The following is a 20232-nucleotide window of genomic DNA, read 5'->3' as shown; positions in this document are numbered from 1 at the left end:
TGAGCAAGCCTGCCTGTGTGGCCTTACAAGCAAAACAGATAGGGTTGAGTTTCACAGGTTAACCACTGTGAAAAAAGCTTTAGTTATCTGAATGTTTGCAATGTCCACAAGAGTATTACTGCTCCTATTCATCCCAAAGACATTTATAAATAGTGTGATCTCTTCTTTCAACACCAGTGTGTGGAACCTTATAGGATGATTTTCCAATGGAGGAGAAAGCAATGACATGGAAGTCTGGCAATATTGCAAATGTAACTTGCTTTATTTACAGCTGCACAATAGTCCTTTAACAGGTAATTACATACAGTGTTCAGGCAATCAATCCCTTCTTCCAGAAATCTCAGCTCAACCGCACTCAGCTTCTCAAGAAATTAGTCTCTCAGGAAATACCTTCACCTCTAAAGAAGAAAGCGGAGTGAATTCTTCAGCATCTGCTACAATCTCTCTCAAAGAACTACTACACTCACCACCACAGTACTTAGTCAAAGACTAACTTTATTTATGTATGAAAAATTATCATGCATAACAGCACCCCCTAGTGACTGCTACTATAAAATGCAAGAATATTCAATGGTTTAAAACTAAGATCCCCCTCATTTTTAACATAAAACATTACTTCAAAATTGTACTCTAACTGGTCCCTTGTGCACACAGTATGAAATTAACAACATATTTCCATTTTACATTCCGACATGTATAAACACTCAGACTTAGGAAAAAGGACATTTGTACATTCTTAACAATAAGTTACAGGGATTCCTAGTGAAACTAGATGGAGTTTGCCACTTACCAGTCTCAGTTACCTAACCAGAAAAAGTTACTAGGAAACCTATAAAATCTAATAAATAGCAGCTCCTGACAGCTGAGAGAGACTCTCCAAATTCCCAAACTGCCCCAATCTTTACTGCAAAGAGAAAAAACTGCTGAAAGCTGTTAACATTAGAAGTATCTCAAGAGTATCTGTTCGAGAGGCACCACCACTGGCTTAGAGCATTAAAGAATTAAGAAATGTTAGAGAATCGGTCAGCATATTCTCAAACTGCACTATGTTTTTGGAGACTTTGATATGGACATATTCAGAGACATATAGTCATGTCTTTAAACACCATTTTTTTCCAGGCAGCTGACCAAAAGCACATATCTATTCTAATTCAAATGATTCTTAATGAGTGGATCAAATAGCCTTTTACACATTTTGATTTCCAGATGATCATTTTGATTTTCAGGTGAGCGGTTTGCTCCAGAATTCCATGAGTTTCCTGGGTTCTAGGTTGAGGTAGCCCGTCAACATTAAGGAAGCCTGCCTTGGACTAATTTCAAGGCTTCCCTGTAGTGTGGGCACTGTTTCAAATAGTTATCTTGTGAGTTTTTATTTCAAAGTAACTTATTTTGAAATAATTTCCTAGTGTAGACATGTCCTGTGATGCCTAAAGCTTTGAACCTAAACTTTAGACAACTGACATTAGGTTTTCAAAAATGAGTGTCTAATCTACTTAATTTAAGGAGGGAAGTAGAACTGGACTGTAAGACTGCTCATTCGGAGGGGGAAGAATGGAGCTAGTTATTCTGAAATTCAGAAGTAGTTCCTTTTAAAACATTTTTACAAAGAAAAACAAAGGAAAGATTGACAATAGGGAGGAACTTTCAAAACAAGAGAATAAAAACCAGTGGCTCCCAGTAACACACATCCAGATTAAGTTAATTAGCTGATAGCATAATTGATCCAATGATTTTTTTTTATAAAGTCCTGGAGCAGGGATGTAAAATCCTCTTTAATTGGTTAGCCAGTTAAACATCATATTTAACCAGTTAATCAATTAAAGGGGAAGGAGCAGCCCCTGCCTATGAAGGGCACACCAGGGCCAGCCAGAACAACTCCTGTCCATAGCAGGCCCACAGCTGGTGTCACCCACCCAACCTTAACCATTAAGGGTGAGGTTAACCTTTCACATTCCTATCCTGGAGAGCAAAGGCTTTTTCCAAGGTGAAGAGGAAAGGGTGTTAATCTTCTAAAGGACAGAATATGATCCTAGAAAAAACCCTTCACAAAGTTTACCTCAATCCTTCAAAGTATCAGAGTAGAAATACTAAGTATCTTAGGTTCTTTAAGGACAAATCTTCCCTGACATGACTGCTTTTTTAATTTGAGATTTTAAATTTAGAGCCCCCACTCCAATCCTTCCCCCAAGACCTCAATCCCAGCTTTCTGACCCACTGCTTCTCTTCCTCCCTTCCAGTACAGTACCTTCTGCATGCTCCTGACCAGCAGGAGATACTGGCGAGGAGGAACTGATCAGCAGGGCCCACAAGTTGGTCAGAGGCACTGGGAGAAGAGAAGTTGAGTGGGAGTGCTAATGGTACATGCTGAGAACCCACTGTTTTTCCCCAGTCCCACATGATGTCAGCACCTATGCCATCTTCCAGGTTCATATACTATAAATATCTTGGAAATGTACTATTAAGGGTGTAAATAATCCATGTAGTTTTTGTAATGTAGCTTTGAATTCCTCCATTCCCCTACCCTTTTCAGTGTAGGATCAGCAAGATAAACTAATGGAACAGTTCTGCTTGGCAAGTTTTGTCTAATTCAGTATGGAAAGAAGACTGCTTTAGTGTTATTTAAAAAAGTGTCCACAAGGGAGTAAAGACAGACTTTCATGCAACAAAGTAAGAACCGGCATGAGCACATCTATACCACTTAAATTTGTTATCCAAATATTTAATATTTTTTAGTTTATAAACATACAAAAATGTGCATGGTATATAGAAATCTGTATTAAAACAGAAAATATTAAATACAAGACAGATTTGTAACAGAATAAAGAATTCTGATTCCACACCAATATGCAATAGTAAAGTTTTATCTAACTTTTTAGTATTACTATTCCACACAATTCAATTTCTAAAACAATTTTAATTTAGTATTTAAACGCTCCACTGTTTAATGTTGCAATTCTTACATAGAACCAAATAAAATATCTGAGATTTGTCTCAATAGACAACTTTCAGTTAACATCTATTTAAAAAAAAAAAATAAGGAGTTCAGTGAGTTTTATCAGAACAGTAATACCAAACACAGGCTTCTGGGGTTCTTCCAGCAAGTTTCAATTTCCTGGCATACAGAGATGTTTCACAAAGTACTGATTAATGTTACTATCACTGAGTTTTTACGTAGCTATGATTGACAGTTTTAGACTCTGACTTGAAGGTCAGAAGGGACAATCCTGAACATCTAGTCTAAGCAGCACATTGCAGCCCATAGACCTTCATCTACCAACTTGTAGAACGTAACCCCTAAACTCTGATCTGGGGAGGAGGTGGGGGAATCCTTCCCAATCCCAAATATGGCAATCAGTTGGACCCTGTGTTTGTGGGCAAGAACCAGTAGTCAGTCAGATACCTGACAAAGAATTCTGTGTAATAACTCAGAGCCCTTGATTTTATAATATGCTTAAATCAACAAACCCAGGGCCTGGCAGAATGAGGAAGGAAGTATATTTTAGAGGCTAAGCCCCCTCCTAGAAAATGTCCTGCAAATCAGCTCCCTCTCATTTTCAGATCAATCAAGTGCCACTTGTACAAATCTACTGATCTGAACTGCACAGAGAGTTCCTCAAGTAAGGTTCCAGGTTCCAAAACTATTGTTAAGGTTAGGTCCATCACCTTGCAATTCATATGGAATTCAGTGCAACTCTTTGTCATCCCTGCATTATCCTCAAAGGAGCAGACACATCCAGCAAAGCTTAGAGTTTGAATGGTTTACAACTCAGGTAGAAGACTAGTTTCCAGCCCCGCCCTTTCACCCCAATCCCTGCCCCTTTCTGGGTGGAGGCGTCCCATAGCCATGTACCAAAAATTCAAGTGCACCCCTGCAAAATTATTGCCCATCCATCCCAGTTCTAAAAGCATTTCTTGTTCAACTACCTTCAATATTGTAAAACTAGATCAAATGGTAGATGTAGTCCCTCGGTCAGGAGATATGGATGACAGTCAAGTGTTCCCTCTAAGCTGTGGGGCAGCACAGCTTCAAAGGGGATTCATCAATCCTGCTCAGTCAGTCAGCTCCATACAAGGAGCCCTGAGCCTTTGACTGGGTGGGGCTGATTAATCACCTGTGAAGCTGTGCTGCCCAACAGCTTAGACTCCTAGGCTATGTCTAGACTGCAGGCTTCTTTCGAAAGAGCAATCCGCTTTTTCGAAAGAGAGCACCCAGCGAGTCTGGATGCTCTCTTTTGAGGAAGCCCTATTTACATTGAAGAACGCCTTCTTTCGGACGAGGAACTTTCGAAAGAAGGCGTTCTTCCTCGTGAAACGAGGTTTACCGCCATCGAAAGAAAAGCCGCGTTCTTTCGAAATAATTTCGAAAGAACACGGCTTGAGTCTGGACGCAGGGGAAGTTTTTTCGGGAAAAGGCTACTTTTCCTGAAAAAACCCCTGAGTCTGGACACAGCCCTAGAGGGAACACAGATGACAGCTGCCCTTTTTTTTTTCCCCTTCTTGCTTGCCTCAGCCTACTTCCAGCTCTTTAGTCTAATCAAGACTAAGTCAACTAACCCATATCCGTTCTGTTTTCATATATGATTTATTTGTTCCACTGCGCAAGCAGAACATCATCTGACTTGAATACCAACAGCATATTTATTACATCAGAGTAATTTGTTTTCAGTATGCCTAATTCCATTTCGTTATCTTCCATTTTAATTATTTGGTTAATAGGAAAACACAAAAATGGACAGCTGGATCTATTATTCTACATGTGAAATTACCTTCATTCTTGATCATAGGTGGCCATGTCAGAATCTGACTTTTGACTGACCAGGATAACAAATCTCTGGATAGACAGTAATGAAGACCTGTGAACTACTAGCAGAGCGAGTACTGCAGCTCAAAGAGACACTTAAGACTCTTAAAACTGTCTCAAAATCCTAGAACACTGGAAGGGACTTCAAGAGGTCATCAAGTCCAGTCTCTTGCCTTCACGGTAGCATCAAGCACCGCCTAGATCATCCCTGTCAGATGCCTATCCAACCTGCTCTTATATATCTCCAGTGATAGAGATTCCACAACCTGCCTACGCAATTTATTCCAGCATTTGACTACCCTGAGAGGGAATTTTTGCTAATGTCCAACTTAACTCTCTCATGATGCAATTTAAGCTCATTGCTTCTTGTCCTATCAGAAGCAAGGAGAACAATTTTTCTCCCTCCTCCTTGTAACATCCTTTTAGGTACTTATGATATATAAGTAATATACATTTTTATCAGTCTGACTTTAAGCTTCCATTTCTGGTCTTGAAATGGAATCTTCCAGTTTAATTAGGAAATGAATCTGCTGATCAGAATAGTAAGTAAATACCACAAGTTTAAAGTTGGTTTTAGTAGAGAACATACATTAGCAATAAAGTAACTTGCTATAAATCTTATATATTTGCTCTGAAAATATTTTTTAAAACATACATTCACTTGAAAATAAGTTCTCCTTAGTCCATGTTAACCTCCCTGCACATAATTAAGATTTTAGGTCTCTGTCACTAGAAACATTTACTGCCATAGACACAGAAAATCCAGATTTATGAAACTATTTAAGCATACTAAATTTACATTAAACATTTATTAAATTGAAGGAAAGAAGATATTCTCCAATAATTAACAAAAAGCAAGTAAAAATTAGGCTTTCAACCTCCTTGATACAACTGAAATCTATCAGTTCACTATTCCTCATGGCTCGCTGACTATAATTTTATGCGCTCTGCATAGCTAAATAATTGATTTCATGTGCACAATGGCACCATGATTTGATAAAATTGTAAACATGGGGTTTACATTTCTTCTAAGAGTCTTCTCACTTAGCATTTTCTTGAGTGTTTCCACATTGCGGTTTATATACGTAGCTTCTGTAGTTGCAAAGTTAAAAAAAATCTGCAGTTGTGGGGAAAAAAACCATTTAGCTATGCAGCATAATCTTCTGCCTTTATAGAGCTAAAACGCTTGTACTCAGACTGAAAGAACCAACTCTTGCATATACTTAGTAGGGGTTTGTTTTTTTTAAACTTTCAGTGTGATAAAAAAAAGGATACACTGGAAAATATTTTTACAGGACAATGAGAACACATACCTTACATAAACATTGACACTTAATTACTTGTGCAAGATAGGAAGGCTTAATTGGATCAAGTAAAGCATGTCTTTGAAGTAAGTATTTTTTTTTAGCAGTTTTATGCTCAAACAGTCTCAAGAACAGCTGCCATATCCTTAAAATGTCTGAAGAAGTCCTGAAAAAGAAGAGGCATTATTAAACTACATTTAAATAATTTTAATTGTCATTAAAGCCAACAACTTCTTGTTGGGAAACCCCTCCTCCCCCCCGATATTTACAAGCAACACCTATGATTAACTGAAATCTAAGAACTGTATTCCAGTTTGCTTTATGCATTAGTCAGCACTTTTTGTAAAGTTACTTTCAGTATTGTCTGATGTCATATTTGTGTGGTTTTGTCCACCTATATAAACAGGAGAGAAAAAATGTTTTAGAAGTAGAAAAATATGATTGTAGGGCCCCAGAAATTGACAGTAGTCGTCCCTGAAAGTACTTTTATTCTAAGTTTGAAATCATCGAAGTGAACAGTGTTCCTCTCACATAGCAACTGAACAGCAATAAATTAAAGTGTTTCCAATGTATACAGTTGAGAGACTCGAAAAGTTACCAGTCATCCCTTTCCTTCACACTTTTCACTAAGGGTTTAATCTATCCATAGACTTCCAAAACAAAGGGGAATGTAATTATCCTTTAAAATAATTCAACTCTGATGGGTAAACAAAAGCTCTCTTATCACCCCAAGTTTGCAGCTGTAAGTTAAGCAATTCAAGATCATACAATCACAAGATGACTGAGAAGGAGGGGGCAAAAGTTTCATTGGATAGGTATTCAAATATGCTGAGACTGAACAAAAGACACAGAAATAGCAGAACACAGTGAGGCAGAACTGGAACATTTCAAGGTGGGGAGCGGGAAGCCACCAATATCATTACTGCTATACTGTAACCCAAAATAAAACCATCTTGTAATGGATGTTAAAGTAGGTCCACAAATGCCAGCAAAAGGGTATACAAAATTGTAATGTCAAAGGCCAAGATTGTTCTGCTTTAGCGAAAAAGAATTAACTGGACTAGTGATTTTAAAAAAGTTTCAAGTATTACACATGTCCAGAGACCCCCCTGCCAATTTTTGCAGCTTCACAGTCACACTTGTCTACTACTTGTACCAGTTTATGTGAATTTTTCCACACACTATCAAGAAAAGATTGTGACTGGTTTCACTGTAGTCTCCCATATAATGAGATAATCAATTGTACTTATGCTGTAGCCAAAAAACACAGACAATCCATGTACAGAAACCATGTAGACCAATGGGGGACAACATGCAGCCCATCAGGGTTCCATGTGCTGCCCACAAAACATTTTATTTACCATTGCCAATGCAAAGGGTTGCCAAATTCCACTGGTTCTTTCCATTTCATTTTTTGGTATGGATATTACTAAAGCGACACACACATAAAGCAAGGGCGTGTGAAGTAAGGTGCATGCAGATTGCACACAACATTGACTATGAAAGCTGGGTGCTCCATCTGCAGCTAGTCATAGCAAAATGATTTAATTAACATATTACATATTTGAAGTACACAAGCACAGTTATCAAGACTTGCCTATCTTGGGAGACCATCTTGGTTACAACAATCATGTAGTTCAGTGAGATCGCCACTTTTGCTGCCCAATCATTAGCCACTTGCCCATTGCTGATAGACACTGTAGCACAGAGGTCAACAACCTACGGCTCACTAGGGAGGCAGATACAGCTCTTCTGCAGCTCGAGCTCAGCTCCTCTGCAGCAGAGAGCCCACGCTGGTGCTCCAGTCATGCAGCCCGCTACAAGACTGGGGGTGCGTCTAGACTATATTCCTCTTTTAAAAGAGGAATGTAAATGAAGTGCAGATTTACAAAACTCGCACTTCATTTGCATAATTGCATCCAATCTCTTTTCTGAAAAAGGTTATTTTGAAAAAAGCAGTCTAGACATAGCTCTTTTAAAAAACAAACAAACAAACAAAACTTTTTCGAAAGAAACCTGTAAACCTCATTTTTTCCAGGAATAAGGGTTCTTTCGAAAACCCCCACATCCCCAAACTCCTTGACCCTACATGCCCAGTCCCCCGTCATGATACTTGTGCACCCTGCCACACCCCTCAATCCTGTGCCGAGCCCATCATACACCCCAATCCAGACTCCTCCTGCATGCCCACATCCCCAACCCCCTGCCGTAAGATTGATGGAAGACAACTTGGATGCGTGCATAAAGCTGGATTTGACCAATTATGATGTAAACTTCAAAGAAATGTGCAAAAAGATGCAGCAGAAGTACTATTAAATAAAGTCTGTGAGTATAAGGTTTCATTTATGCTATTATTAATCATCATGTCAATTAATATTAAGTTACAGTAAAACTCCAGTTGTCCGGCATCCAGTGGTCCAGCACTCCTGATAGTCCAGCACCACCCGGAAGTGTTCCAGGCAGCCGGACAATTGGAGCTGCTCTGTCCCGGGCTTCCCTGAGTCAGCCGCTGGTCAGTTTCAGCAGCGGTTGACTTGAGGACGCCCGGGGCAGAGTAGCTGGGGTGCTGGATTGGTCCCATAGCGCTGCCGCTCAGCGCTGCGGGACCAACCTGGCAGCACCCCAGCTTTCTGCCCCAGACTTCTCCAAGTCAGCCACTGCTGAAACTGCTCAGTGGCTGACTCCGGGAAGCCTGCGGCAGAGCACCCTAGCTGCTCTGCCCCGGGCTTCCCCGAGTCAGCCGCTGGTCAGTTTCAGCAGCGGCTGCCTTGGGGAAGTCTAGGGCAGAGCAGCTGGGGTGCTGCCAGGTTGGTCCCACAGAGCCAAACCCCACTCATCCTCCCACCCCAGCCCAGCCCCCCCTTCCAATAGTCTGACATATCTGATAATCTGGCACCCCCTGGGTCCTAAAGGTGCCGGATTACCAGAAGTTTACTGTATATATTTTCAGTCATGCAAATGGGCATTCTTATACAGCTCTTTGTTGACCACTTGTTCTGAATTTTGATGTAGTTTAGATCTCTGGTTTGAAAAGGTTGCTGATCCATGCTTAAGCACCTTTCCTTTCTCTGCTCATTCCTCTTGGTTTTTTTTCCATTCATAGCATTAGTTGCAAAAACTAACACATGCCCCTATCTCCAAGTGAAGAATTTTTTTTCATACAGCATTGTTCCTAGTGGTAGGTGCTATTCTTTCACTTTTATGAATATAGCTTGCTTACATTATCACACTTCTGAGAGGTCTCTGTGTTCAGCATTTGGAAGTCCCTTGCATCTAGATCAACCAAATGGAAGTCTATTTTCACTTCTCTGTACTTACTGCATAGGCCAGGAAGAACAGAAGAAGAAGAGACCTAACTGGCAGCTGCTATTTAATTATACAATCAGAAATGGTTCCAAAAGCTAGTGTACGTTCAGCTATGAAGATTCAAGTAATTGGTAGATCTGTGTTTACTATGCTGAAACCAGAAGAGTTGCACAGTTTACATTTTATATATAATTAAATGATGATTCTGCTTTGAGGAACATGAACAAGTCATTTATGTTTAAATTTGGGATTATCTCACCAAACTAAAAACTTTATTAAATAGCAGCTAACTCTCTGTGTCTAGAGTTAAGAATATATCACATCCTAGGGCCTTACCCATTTGACCCGGACCATTTCAGATGATCTCACAGAAACTTGAACTCCACGTTACCTGACTACTAGCACTTGCTATTGCTTCTAACCATCAGGGGGAAAAAATCCTTTACAGTTTGTCTTAGGGTTTATTGCAAATTTCAGTTTAAGTATGGAGCAGTCCCACAGACCTCTTGAATTGTAGTCACACTCAGCGATTGCAGGAGAGGCAATCTGGGTAGTAAGCCAGACAGATAGTCAAGTGAGTTAACATGCTAAAAGATCTAGTAGTCTTTAGTTACAGTTTTACTTATTGAAATGGGATGGTTTTGAGAAGGATAAACCAATTTTAACTTGCTACAGTGGGTAGCCGAGTTGGTCTTTTTTTCCTGTACAGACTAATGGTCTGGTAGCACTTTAGAGACTAACAAAACATGTAGATGGGTATCATGAGCTTTCGCGGGCACAGACCACTTCTTCAGATGACCGGAGTTTTAACTTGTAATTCTTAAGTCAAAAGTTCTTATGAAATTAATATTGTTTGGCTAGAGGTGCCTAAACAAAAGGATTTTTCAAGTGAACCATATGTAGGAATATTAACTGAAACCTCATCTTTCAAATACCACATATATAATTGCCACAGAAATGTGCTTTCCTTCATGTAAACACTTAGATTTCTATTAGGAAAATAGTATTCTTGAGGAGTAAATATTGTATGAAACTGGATTACAAACCTGGAACTGTGGTATTGTCATTTCAAGACACTTGCTCATTATCTGGCCTGAAGGCTGTGCCACTTTAAGTGTAATTGTAATGTAAGGGTACTTAAGAGATCTGCAGCTGTCAGAGCTCACTGCCATTCCCAGTTTCCATTGGATATCTATAACCTGCAGAAAGGTAAGAGTAATCCAACTGTTTAAAAACCACTTTCAATCAATCCTACTCTCACAATTCTATACTATCAGCAATATATTAGTCCACCAAGGTAACTCGGATATGCATAATAGCCCACTGAAAAAATAAAGGATACCAAAAAATAAATTTAAAAAATTAGATACCGTGTGAAATTCTGGTTGGAAAACAAAAGCTCCTCTCATCCCTTTTGATATAGAGCAATGATCAAATTAAACCTACTATTCAAAAACATTTAATGCACATGCTATTGCAATATGTATGACCATTACATTATCAAGCCCTGAAATGAAGATTTTATTTAAGCCATTTACACCATGCTTTGTTACTTTTAGCAAACCCCTTAAATCCAAGTGGAAAGACCAAATAATAATAAAAAAAAGTGGAGATGCTAGTGCTTTTCATGTAGCCTGTTGTAAAACTAGGCAAATATCTATATGAGTTGTACCTTCTGTAAGATGCGTGTATCCCCAGGCCCAGGGTACACATACCTCTTGTTGAGGATCACTTCAATTATCTATTCAGCTATACCCAAAAGTGTATAGGGGCAGGAAATGGAAAATAACCGCGAGACATGCTGTATCATAAAAGACAGTCACCCCTTAGATTCTCTAAAGCAGTGGTCCCCAACGCATCTGAGCTGGCCCCGCCCCCGGTGCGCGGCACATGCATGGTGCCGGCTCCAGGCGCAGGACGCATGGGCGGCCCCTCCCCTGGGCGTGCGGCACATGCGCAGGGCCGGCCCGGGGCGCGTGGCTCGTGGGCGGCCCCGGGCGCGTGGCCCATGCGCAGTGCTGACCCCGGGCACATGGCTTGTGGGTGGCCCTGCCCCCGGGTGCGCTGTGCATGCGTGGCCCCGCCCCCGTGTGCCTGGCATGTGAGTGGCTCTGCCCCCGGGTGCCCGGCAGCCACGCAAAGTTGGGGACCACTGCTCTAAAGTAACCAAACTATGCTCTTCCCTTCCCAGACCCCTTAAATTAGTGGCTCTCAGCCAGGGGTATATATGCACCCCTGAAAGTATGCAGAGTGTACATCAACTCATCTAAATATTTGCCTCATTTTACAACAAGCTACGTACAAAGCACTAGCAAGTCAATGTAAACTAAAATTTTAAGGCATAAAATGGCTTGTTTACATGGAAGTATAAGTAGCATATTTACATAAACAGATCTTCTCCTTGGGCAAACATCTTGGTGTGGTAGAGATGCTTGTGTGTACTTAAGAGTGACTCTGTAGGGAGTCCTGAACTGCTGATATGGTCACCCATGGCAATAAGGTCAAAGGTAAGGTACCAGACAAAGTGGTACACAACACAATCCAGTATAAGACCTCAGTGATAGAGCAGGTGGATGAAGTCACCTCTCAAAGGTACGAAGGCCACAACAAAGGAGAAACCATTCATCTCAGACCTCCTTGTCACCAGGCACAGGCACATCTTTCACCAAGATCTTAGAGGCAGCTGGTGTGGAGAGGTTCCAAACATAAAACTATTCACGTGCAGGATTCTCTCTCAGGAAACGCTTCCCCCTCCAGTATTTATATTACAAGAGATTTAGGTTATAATTACAGGCAGTCCCCGAGTTACGTGGATCCGACTTATGTCGGATCCGCACTTACGAACGGGGCCCTCTCCCTGGTCTCCAGCAGACCAGGGAGAGGAAGCAAAGCGGCGGAACACGCAGGCAGCGGGCAGCCCAGACTGCCCAGTTCCGCCGCTTTGCTCCCCATCCCCCTGGTCTTCAGACCAGGGGGACGGGGAGCAAAGCAGAGCAAAGCCGCAGAGCACGCGGGCAGCAGGACAGCCACGGCGCATCTGGGCTGTCCCGCTGCCCCCGTGCTCCGCGGCTTTGGTACAGCAGTTGACTTGGGGATGCTGGAGTTCTTACGTTGAATCTGTATGTAAGTCGGAACTGGCGTCCAGATTCAGCCGCTGTTGAAACTGATCAGTTTCAGCAGCGGCTGAATCTGGACGCCAGTTCCGACTTACATACAGATTCAACTTAAGAACAAACCTACAGTCCCTATCTTGTACGTAACCCGGGGACTGCCTGTCTATGGCTAAAATGAGAAAACAAGCTTTTTTTGCTAACTGCGTGCTGTGACAATTTTGTATTTTTGTTTTGCAAGCAAGTAGTTTAAGTGAGGTGAAACTTGGGGGTATTCAAGATAATCAAACTCCAGAAAGGGGTAAATAATCTGGAAAAGCCAAGAGCCACTGCCTTAAACAAACATGGACTTCAACTGCAAGTCCCCCTCCTCCCACAATACAAGTTGTTATGCCAAAGTACTCTGAAGCTTATGTTTGCATTACTATAAAGAACACTATTTCAGGACAAGAGACAAAGGAGAATTCAGGAAGTCAATGGTACAGGCAAATAAATCATTCATTTCTTCTACCACTTTGGATTCATAAATGTTACCATTTCCTTTTAAGCTGTTGCCAGGCATCCAACAGTCCCTTATATATCTGCCAGTTTTGCAGCAGTATCTACCACAAAGCACTGACATTTCTGGAGAGTTAATGCTATTGAATCAGAAGTCTGAGTAGTTACCTGTCCCATTGTTGCCATGTTTCTAGCATCTTCCGACACACTGATAGAACTACCTTTTTCATTCCATATTTGACGAATTACTTGAACTGCATGTTTTGGCAGCATATTGATCACATTACCCATGCCAGTGGTCAGTTCTTCCACAGAGAGGTTGTTTTTGGCAGCTGTGCTGTAGACAGATTTAAAAACAAAAACAATCTGTATGTTTTTGCAAAAGTAATGTTCAAGAAATAATGTATTTGTTTAAATAGGCAAACAGATATCTGGTACTTCTAGCTGTTCAGGAGTATTATTTTAATATTGCAGTAATTGTGTAATGCAACCTACACAATTTTTTTTGCAAAGGATTTTACTTAATTTCCCCAAAGTAAACTGTGCAAAGAATTTAATTGAATGCAAGGTCCCACCAAGGTAGTAATTTCATCTCATTTATGTCCCATAGATCTGTAATATCCATAAATAGTTTAAGTGAAGAAAAGATTGTTTTGGATTTACCAATTAATTTTAAAAAGTGTAATGCATGTTAGCAAAACTCTTTAGATACCCTGATCTACTGAAAGTCAAAATGTTCTGACTCTTCCTCAGCCTTAATTTATACCCTTCCAGCTTTTATGCTCCCTGCCTTTTAATTCTTTAAAGAAAGATTACAATTAAAAGAGAAATAGGGAGGATAGGTTCTTGCTTACCTGAATAAAAAAGAAACAACATTAATTATCTTTGCCAGGTCAGCAACATTCATTTCAACTCCAGCTGCTTGAAATTTCTAGAAACAGAAGGGTTGAACACAAACACATGTCATTTTTAGAAACTTTCTATAATCCATGTACACATTGTATAAAATGAATGCAATCGATTTACTTTTGGATAACCCCTAATCAGGAAACTTACCTGACATAGTTCTACTGTATTGACACCTGGAATCTGACAATTAAGATGCTGAATAATTCGTTCACACTACAAAGAAAAAAATTACAAGAACAGCAGAACTAGAAGTTATTAAAATATAATGCTTTAAAAATAACTATATACAGAGTAAAGTCTTCGAGTCACGTGGTTTCAATGCTTTGACCCATACAGTGAGCAAGCAAAGAAGCCTATTTTGGCAATATACAGTCTGCTACACCACTTTACACGTATACTGAGTGAAGAAGTAGTACAGGCAGTCCCCGGGTTACGTACAAGATAGGGACTGTAGGTTTGTTCTTAAGTTGAATCTGTATGTAAGTCGGAACTGGCGTCCAGATTCAGCCGCTGCTGAAACTGACCGCCAGTTCTGACTTACATACAGATTCAATTTAAGAACCCCAAGCTTCCCCAAGTCAGCTGCTGCTGAAACTGATCCGCAGCTGATTCCAGGAAGCCTGGGGCAGAGCAACTCTGCCTTGGGCTTCCTGTAGTCAGCGCTGGTCAGTTTCAGCAGCGGCTGACGTGGGGACACCTGGGGCAGAGCAGCTGGGGTGCTGCTGGGTTGCTCCAGTAGCACCGCTCCTCGGCGCTACTGGACCAACCCAGCAGCACCCCAGCTGCTCTGCCCCAGGCGTCCTGATTCAGCCACTGCTGAAACTGACCAGCAGCGGCTGAATCAGGACCTGGGGCAGAGCAGCTGGGGTGCTGCCGGGTTGGTCCAGTAGTGCCCAGAAGGCGCTGCAGGACCAATTGGCAGCGCCCCAGCTGCTCTGCTCCAGGGTCCAAAACAAAAGCCTGGTCTGCTGGGGGGGGGGGGGCACACTAGCCGCGCCCCCCCCCCCCAGCAGACCAGGGATAGGGGAGCAGAGCCGCAGCGGCAGCGGGGTGCCGCGCCTCTGAGGCTTTGCTCTGGCAAAGCCTCAGAGGCGCGGGACCCCCCGCGGCTGCGGCTTCAGTCCCGGTGCCTGTGGTCTGCTGGGGACGGTCCCCAGCAGACCACAGGCAGGGGACTGAAGCGGCAGCAGCGGCGGTTCCCCGCGCTTCTGAGACTTTGCTTTGGCAAAGCCTCAGAAGCGGGGGAACCCGCCCGCTGCTGCCCCTTCAGTTGCGGTGCCTGTGGTCTGCAAAGTCTCAGAAGCGCGGGGAACCGCAGCTGCTGCCGCTTCAGTCCCCTGCCTGTGGTCTGCTGGGGACCGTCCCCAGCAGACCACAGGCACCGCAACTGAAGCGGCAGCAGCGGGCGGGTTCCCCCGCTTCTGAGGCTTTGCCAAAGCAGTCTCAGAAGCGCGGGGAACCGCAGCTGCTGCCGCTTCAGTCCCCTGCCTGTGGTCTGCTGGGGACGGTCCCCAGCAGACCACAGGCACCGCGACTGAAGCGGCAGCAGCGGCGGGTTCCCGTGCTTCTGAGGCTTTGCTCTGGCAAAGCTTCAGAAGCGCGGGAACCCGCCCGGTGCCCCTGGTCTGCTGGAGACGGTCTCCAGCAGACCAGGGGCACCGGAGCAGCTTACGAACGGGGCTCTCTCGCCCCAGAGCTCGCAGGTAGCAATCCGCTACCTCGACCTCCGGGGCGAGAAAGCCCCGTTCGTAAGTGCGGATCCGACATAAGTTGGATCCGCGTAAGTCGGGGACTGCCTGAATATGTATTAAGTCAGTGGCAGCTGCTAAAAATCTCTTTAAATACTATCAAATCCACAAGAACAAAAATAGATGTTCAAAATTTTTAAGTCACTAGTCCACCTACTTTGTACTGCTTACAACACAGAACTTCAACTAAGTGACACAATTCAGCACTAAAGGTGCATTTTTTCATGGTTGTAAGAAATTGCATGGAAAACATAAAAGGGACTGTTTAACACGCTGTTCCTATGTGTCTCTCTCAAACAAAATTAGTATTTTGAGTCAATTTTATATTTTTTTTAAAAAACAATCTCACTCATCGCTAGAGAATGTGGTCCACTTATGCAAAGGTGGAGGGGGCGTTACTATTATCCTATCAGGGAAATTTCCACTCAAACAGCTAGTAATATAAAATAACTTTAAACATTTTATACTACACAAAAGCATAAGAACTAAATATAGATCACTTACCAGCTCAGCAAATAAATCCTGAGGTATTAGTTGAATAATATCAGCAGTGCTGCCAAAATCTTAAAAAACACAAACACACACATTATTAGTTAACTATGAGCCCTTAAATAAATCCTCTCAGCTCACGGTGTTTGTATTTTAAACAAGATTTTCTGTCAAGATACAAAAGTTTATCATCAGATTTCTGCAAACCTAATAAAAAATACTTAATGACAGCATTGAAGGTAAAATGTAACAAAAAGAATCCATAGACACATAGATTTTAAGGTCAGAAAGGACCATTACAATCTCTAGACTAGGGATGTGAAAGGTTAACCAATAACCATCACTCTTAACAGGTGATGCTTTCCAGTTCACCAGTGGGAGCTGGAGCAGCCACTGTCCATAGTAGGGTTGTTAAATTTAGTTTAATCAACTAATTGATTAGTCAATGGAATTTTCATTGACTAATAGATAAGGAGCTAACCCTGCCGCAGCTCTGCCTTTTAAATGTATTAAGAACTGGCAGAAGCAGAAAAAAGCAGAAGCACAGTGGGGAGAGGACATGATCTGGTGCAAGCCAGGACAGCTGATTTCCGGGTTGTGTCCGGTCCTCCCCTGCAGTGCACCAGCCTTTTTAATAGGGACTTTGAAACGCAGCAGCGTTTCAAAGCGACAGTGCTGCACGGAGTATTCAGACTCCATGCAGCACTGCCGCTTGGAAGTACCCTCTCTCAATCCTCTTTTAGCAGGGAGGAGATGGGGGGAGGAGAAAATCAACTGGTCCACTATTTCTCAACTAGTGGTATGAGTACCCTTAGGGGTACTTCAGAGAAGTCTGGGGGGGGGGGGGGGGGGGTCAACACAACTGAAATTTGGAGAAAACTGAATTTCTTTTCAGTTTTACAGCGTTTTATTATGTTTGTACTTTTTACACCGAAAAATGTCATTGCCCGCCTGGTTACGATTTAGCTGTTTAAACAAATGTGTTATAATGGTAGAAAAAAAATTTGTGTATCTGAAAATTTAGGTACTGGAGGGTTCTTTTTTTTAAAAGGGTATCTTTATGAAAAAAATTGAGAACATTGGACTAGTCGACTTGACTATCTGATAAGCATTTGCTTATTGGATAGTTGACTAGCCCTTAACATCCTTACTTCATAACTGGGCTGCCAGCCAGCAGTCACTGCTCTCCAGGGCTGTGTCCAGACTCAGGGTTTTTTTTCGGGAAAAGTAGCCTTTTTCCGAAAAAACTTCCCCTGCGTCCAGACTCAAGCCGCGTTCTTTCAAAATTAAATCGAAAGAACGCGGCTTTTCTTTCGATGGCGGTAAACCTCATTTCACGAGGAAGAACGCCTTCTTTCGAAAGTTCCTCTTTCGAAAGAAGGCGTTCTTCAATGTAAATAGGGCTTCTTCAAAAGAGAGCATCCAGACTCACTGGATACTTTCTTTCGAAAAAGCAAGCCGCTTTTTCGAAAGTTCAACGTGCAGTCTAGACGCTCTCTTTCGAAAGAGGCTTGCAGTCTAGACATAGCCCAGATGTCCAGCTCTGAAGACAGCCCAGCCAGCAGCAGTGCAGAAGGAAGGCAAAACTGCAATGTCCCCCTCCCCCTCCGCCATGCACAAAATAACCTTACAACCCTCATAACTTCTTTTTCAGTCAAACCCCTATAAAGTACAACACTATGAAACATAAGGTTTAAAATGGCTGAAATAATGACATGTATGATTTTTAAAATTGCATGACTATGAAATTGACCAAACTGGACTGGAAATTAGGTAGGACCTTACACATAATGACAAGTCTCTTTTTTTTCTAGGAGTGCCAGCAAAGGTTAGACTCATATCCCCCCTCCACACCACCCCACCCACCCACTCCCCACGTACTCCTCCAAATACCACCCTTATTCCCTCCCTGATGGTCCTCCTGCACCCCACTGCCTTGCGCTCCCTTTGGCCTCCCTCCCCACATGAATCTCCTCCCCCCACCCCGGGTCCCACCAACCACCCCTACGCCTCTCACCAAAGGCCTCCAGGGACCTCACACCACCCCGGGCAGCTCTCGCAGCCATTCTCTGTCCCTCCCGCCCGCCAGCCAGCCGTCCACCACGTGACAGTGCTTCCGCTTAACGCCCGCGAGCGGCCCATTCTCATTGGTTAGTAGCTACAGACCCTCCCCCTCCGCTCTCCAATCATTTGCCTCCGCCGCGCCTCGGGCTTATTGGCTGCTGGGCCCGTGGTCCGCCCCTCTCCCGAGCTGTCGTTAGTTGTGCGCCATGGCGTGTCAATCAAGCGACAGAGAAGGGGGCGTCACGGTGAAGTGACGCGGCTCAGTCTGAGGCTGTCGCGCGGTGCTTGGGTTCCCCGGGGGCAGCTGTTGCTACGTGTCAGCCTGTCTCGCGCGGCGCGTGGTTTGGAGGCTCCCAGTGGCCTTTCCCCTCGGTTTGCCGCACGCGAAACCTTCCGATCTTGGCGACCCCGGTGATAAAGGGCCGTTCCTCCCTTCCCGTCATCAGACGCCGGTTTTCGAGCAGCGCAGTCCCTCAATGGAAAATGCAGGACAATGTAGCACTGTCGTTGGGCTTTTCCCTGCCGAGCAATGAGTTCCTCTTGCCATGGTGCGGGAGCATGGCGTTCTGCTCCTGCACTGTATGTGCAGCGCCTTGCTGTGTGGCATACTGAAATTAGTGTTAGGCAACCGTGTCCGTGTCAAAACGAAATTGGGATCCTTAAAATCTGACCTGCACAGGATACATGGAAGACTTACCCAATTCAGTACAAAATTTAAAAACGAATAGCCTAGCAGCACCTTACACACTTAACAGAACATAGATGGTAGCATGAGCTTTTGTGGGCACAATCCACTTCTGTAGATAACATCTGAAGAAGTGGGTTGTACCCACGAAAACTCATGATACCGTCTATGTGGGTTTTTAGTCTTTAAGGTGCTGCTAGACTATTTGTTGTTTTTTAAGTTTTTCCAGTTACAGACTAACTCCACTACCCCTCTGAAACCAATTCAGTACAGTAGCCTGAAAATCAAGATAACCAGAGTTCTTGTGACCTGTCTGTCTCCTCCCACCTATATATATCTAATATATGGATTAATCTAGCATCAGATACTCCTCATGATGCAGGTTTTATAGGTTTTCCATTTTCTGTTTTCTTTGACTATTACAATATAACCATGATCTCGAAATAATTAATTTGAGCTTATTTGTTCATATTGAAAATGAACTGATTAATAAAATTGTAAAATACTGGCAGTACTGGTTAATCTGTGCTGTAATTTTGCATCTTATTTGAGCCCCTTTTCACCAAACTAGATACATTTTGAAACGCCAATTCTAGGTTTGCAATTGTGCAACATTTACAGACTTGTTTGTTGTTATTAATAAGCACTAGATATACGGGTCAGAAATCTGACTAGTCTTGTCCTGTCCCTTCCCAGCTATATAATTATTTTTGTTTATATTATAGTGAAGGTGGAGATCACATACCTCCTTAACCTCATGGTTATCACTTATGTATTGTGTAACCCTGAGGTATTTCATGCACATATTCACTAAGGTTCTGTAATTACACCTTTAAATCGACTTGGGGTTCATATTGCTGATGAATTGTCACTTTCCCACTTTTTAGTTCAGAGCTCCTTATTTTGACAGTGGCTAGGAAACCTGAGTCTGTTTGTTATCCACTCTTGCTAAGTGATAAGGACAAAACCACTTATTCTGGAGTCAGAAACAACCCCAAATAAATATTCTGCTCTCTTTGGCAGATAGAATGGAAGATGACAGTTTTCCTGATGCTCCCTGTTGCTAAGCTAACAGGAGAATTAGTGAAGATTTGCCCTGGTTTTGAGTTTTCCTATGTAACTTTCACAAGATTAACAAGACTGGGAAGAAGCTCTCTGTTTAGCTTCCTGCCCTAGCCATCAACTTCATTGCATTCCAGTAGTGATATTTTTGTGTACCAAGTATCACCTTTGAATTAGAAATCAAAAAGATTAATTCAATTAATAAACTTCAGGGTAGCTGAGTTACTCTGTACAGAAAAAAACAACAAATGGTCTG

At 42.6% G+C, this 20232-nt stretch overlaps 1 protein-coding gene across 3 annotated transcripts; it reads right to left on the bottom strand.

The window, feature by feature from the left end:
• Positions 1-241: 241 nt before the first annotated feature.
• Positions 242-18312, bottom strand: COMMD6 (COMM domain containing 6). Of its 3 annotated transcripts, XR_012900612.2 has the most exons (8): positions 18183-18309; positions 16181-16239; positions 14076-14141; positions 13874-13950; positions 13188-13356; positions 10458-10610; positions 6115-6271; positions 242-398 (listed from the first exon to the last, which is right to left on the bottom strand). XR_012900612.2 is itself a non-coding variant. In XM_075918891.2 (7 exons), exons 1-7 carry the CDS (start codon positions 18229-18231, stop codon positions 6221-6223), a joined length of 624 nt encoding a protein of 207 aa, XP_075775006.2. In that variant the 5' UTR covers positions 18232-18309; the 3' UTR covers positions 242-6220. The 3 variants fall into 3 exon arrangements, 2 of the variants coding, with proteins under 2 accessions (XP_075775006.2, XP_075775007.1); XM_075918891.2 differs by having other exon boundaries at positions 242-6271; XM_075918892.2 differs by lacking the exon at positions 14076-14141 and having other exon boundaries at positions 242-6271; positions 18183-18312.
• Positions 18313-20232: the final 1920 nt, after the last annotated feature.

This window comes from Pelodiscus sinensis, chromosome 1, assembly GCF_052426305.1.
Source record: "Pelodiscus sinensis isolate ZL-2025 chromosome 1, ASM5242630v1, whole genome shotgun sequence".
NCBI classification, from domain to species: domain Eukaryota; kingdom Metazoa; phylum Chordata; order Testudines; family Trionychidae; genus Pelodiscus; species Pelodiscus sinensis.
Note: the sequence above shows the minus strand (reverse complement) of the source record. Positions and strands in the feature narration are given on the sequence as shown.

What these genes read in the sequence shown, in the direction of transcription:
- COMMD6 (XM_075918891.2), bottom strand. Translation starts at nt 18,231, where the DNA reads ATGGCTGCGAGAGCTGCCCGGGGTGGTGTGAGGTCCCTGGAGGCCTTT. An exon ending in AGGATTTATTTGCTGAGCTG is followed by an intron (nt 14,142 to 16,180) that starts GTAAGTGATCTA and finishes TTTTCTTTGTAG; the next exon opens with TGTGAACGAATTATTCAGCA. An exon ending in TGACAATACCACAGTTCCAG is followed by an intron (nt 6,272 to 10,457) that starts GTTTGTAATCCA and finishes CTTCTTTTTCAG; the next exon opens with GACTTCTTCAGACATTTTAA.